This window comes from Scylla paramamosain, chromosome 35 (genome assembly GCF_035594125.1).
Source record: "Scylla paramamosain isolate STU-SP2022 chromosome 35, ASM3559412v1, whole genome shotgun sequence".
In the NCBI taxonomy this organism is placed as follows: Eukaryota; Metazoa; Arthropoda; class Malacostraca; order Decapoda; family Portunidae; genus Scylla; species Scylla paramamosain.
Genome location: NC_087185.1, coordinates 485,001 through 487,976, shown reverse-complemented (window position 1 = coordinate 487,976; position 2,976 = coordinate 485,001). Strand labels below are relative to the sequence as shown.

Genomic DNA, 2,976 nt, shown 5'->3' with positions numbered 1-2,976 from the left:
TCCGCGTGATGAGAAATGACGCCGAGAAATTGGCTGGTGATTGCACTGCCTCGTACAAGGGACATTTGTCACTGCTTGCCCGATATGCTGACTGACTGACTGGGTGACGCCGCGCTTGGTGACGACTCGAAATATCGATCACTATTCAGACTTTTTTTTCTTCTCTTTTTTTATCGATCGCTAATCAAATCATTACTATTATTGTATTTATTATTTATCATATTTTTTTTTCATACATGATCAGAAGTTAGTCCATTATCCCCTTTGCTTTGAGTGGCTCGGAATAGATAGACAGCTGACAGCAGACGGACGAGTGGGGGACATTAAGAAAGACTTCTATCCTCAGAAATACGGTAATAACGATAATGATGATAATGATAATAATTATGATGATAATGATGACATTCTCTTGTTTACATACATTCTCTTTAAATTACTCACTTTGTTTACTTAATCAGTGAGTATAAGTATGCAGTGTGTGTGTGTGTGTGTCTGTGTGTGTGTGTGTGTGTGTGTTATCACGTGGAATGCGTGTCGGCGTCAGCAGTGGCATTATCATTTTTTTTTTTTTATGTACCAGTCGACCTTATGACGCGTGCATTCAGATAACATTATAATGATGGATAAGGGGTTACTGTAGTACCAGTAATAGTAGTAGTAGTAGTAGTAGTAGTAATATAGTAGTAGTAGTAATATAGTAGTAGTAGTAATATAGTAGTAGTAGTAACAGCTCTCTCTCTCTCTCTCTCTCTCTCTCTCTCTCTCTCTCTCTCTCTCTCTCTCTCTCTCCCAGGTTACCCATGTTTACCTTCACAGCGCGTCACGCTCAGTGCGGGGCCGCGGCTCGGGGCAGGGGGCGGGGCTTGGTGACGTCAGGGGTACCGCGGAGGGGGGATGGGATATCTGAATGAACGGGGAGGTCAGTCGAGTACGGGAAGCCAGAGGGGGAGGATGCGCGGCTCCGCTCTACCATGGAACTTTATTGGGCCGCGTTTGCTGCAGTGGAAGTTACTCTGAGTGCTTGAGTGCGTTGAGTTGCGTGCACGCGTGAGTGTTACCATGACACACGAGACTCGGACGCACGTGTTCTTCATCCTTGTGTTCGAGGAGAAGTTATAGGTGTTCTGGTGTTCACGATAGGAAGGTGTTCTACTGTGACACGTGTGGGAAGTGATACTGTAACCTGTGATACTGTGACGGACCATAACTCACGCTACTGTAAAACGCACTCTAGTCATTCCACGTGAGGGCATGAGAGGGATTCGTGAGTGATTCCGTGAGTGAGTGCGTGGGTGAGCAGTGCCTCGCCTCACCGCGCGGGACTTGACATCGGGCGGCCAGCAGCAGGACAGAGCCAGGGAGTAACACACGCGGGGAAAAGTTCTCTCGGACACAATCGCCACAATGGTGAAGGATTTCCTCACGCGCAGCAGAACCCCGACCCTGCCTGATGAAGGTAAGGGGCTACAGCTCACCTCTCCTCACTCATCCACTTACCTGTAATTTAACTTCAACTTTACCGAGTGTCTCATTCATTTATTCTCCCAGGTGCTATCAGTGTTCTTGCTTATTGAAAATGACACCGGTGCTCATTACTCATAGTCTACCTGTGTATTAACTTGTGATGTGACTGACTTTTTCATTCATACACTTACTCATTCAATGTTATCCTTCCTCATGACGACAGAGATGAGTGACACCTGTTCTTTTCACTCACTGGGTTTACTTATTCATCTGTGTTATTTTTTTTTTTTTACCTTATCGAGTTTTTCTTCATTCATTTATTCATCCAGGTGTTATTAATATTCATGATTGGTGGAGGGAAGGTGATGAGTAACAACTGTTTGCTTGACTCAAAGGATTCATGCACTCACCTGTGTAGTAACTTCGATTTTATCCAGTTTTCTTATTCATTTATTCATTCAGGTGTTATTATTCCTTCCTTGTGAACGTTTGGTGATGAGTATCTGGTCTCTTCACTCATTGACTCATTTGTGAATTAACTTTGATTCTGGTTGACTTTTTTTTCATTCATTCATTCATTTGGGTGTTGTTACTTCTGCCTGATGAAGGAAATAATTGAGGTGAAGTGAGAGATGAGTCACACCTGTTCTCTTGACTCATTTACTTGCCTGATGTATTACCTTTGACTTTATCGAGTTCCTCATCCATTTATTCACCAGGTATTATCAGTATTCCTGCCTCACGAAATTGACATTTGTTCTCTTCACTCATTTACTCAACTCTAATTTATCACTTTTGACTTTTTGGAGTCTTTCTTTTTTATTCATACATTACTTTAGAGTTTATTGACTTATTCATTTATTCATTCAGGTGTTATCAGTATTTTCAACTCATGAACATAAAGTGATGAGTGACACCTGTTCTCAGTACTCATCTGATTCACTCACCGGGTGCACTAACTTAGATTTTTTTTATTGACATACTTTTTAATTCATTCATTTATCGTTATCAGTATTTAAATTAGTGAAAGTGTGCAAAATCTAAGTTTATGCCACTTCTTTCTTACGTTGCTCAATTTGTATGTTATCCATCTCATTCTTTCTTCCATACATTCATTAAGTTATTCATTCATTAGCGTTTTCGCAGCATCCATGTATATATCTGTGTTTTTCTTTAAGTAATGTAAAATTTGTACAAGATAGTGCCACTTTTCATTCATCATTCAACTTATTTATCATTGCCTCATCCTCCTTCCTTCGCATTTATTCACTCATTAAAGTATTCTCACCTTTCTTACTTGCATTTTTCGTTAAACACGGCTTTTTATACGTTATTCACATTATTCAACTTGTTTTATCATTCGTTCATTCTTCTCTCCATACGTTCATTCATTAATACACTCTCACCTTTCCTACCTGTCCTCCTCGATTAAGTGTTATAGTGAAAGTCTGCAGCGTGACACACCTGCCCTTTACACACCTGAAAAGATACGTAAGCTTGCTCTAATACGTG

At 40.8% G+C, this 2,976-nt stretch overlaps 1 protein-coding gene across 1 annotated transcript in view; it reads left to right on the top strand.

The window, feature by feature from the left end:
* Positions 1–916: 916 nt before the first annotated feature.
* The window catches only part of LOC135090480 (protein TANC2-like), a 67,031-nt gene continuing 64,971 nt past the window's right edge, over positions 917–2,976 (top strand). The window contains exon 1 of the mRNA XM_063987242.1: positions 917–1,456. Coding sequence (XP_063843312.1) covers positions 1,405–1,456 — 52 coding nt within the window. The 5' untranslated portion in view covers positions 917–1,404. The remainder of the gene's footprint in view (positions 1,457–2,976) is intronic.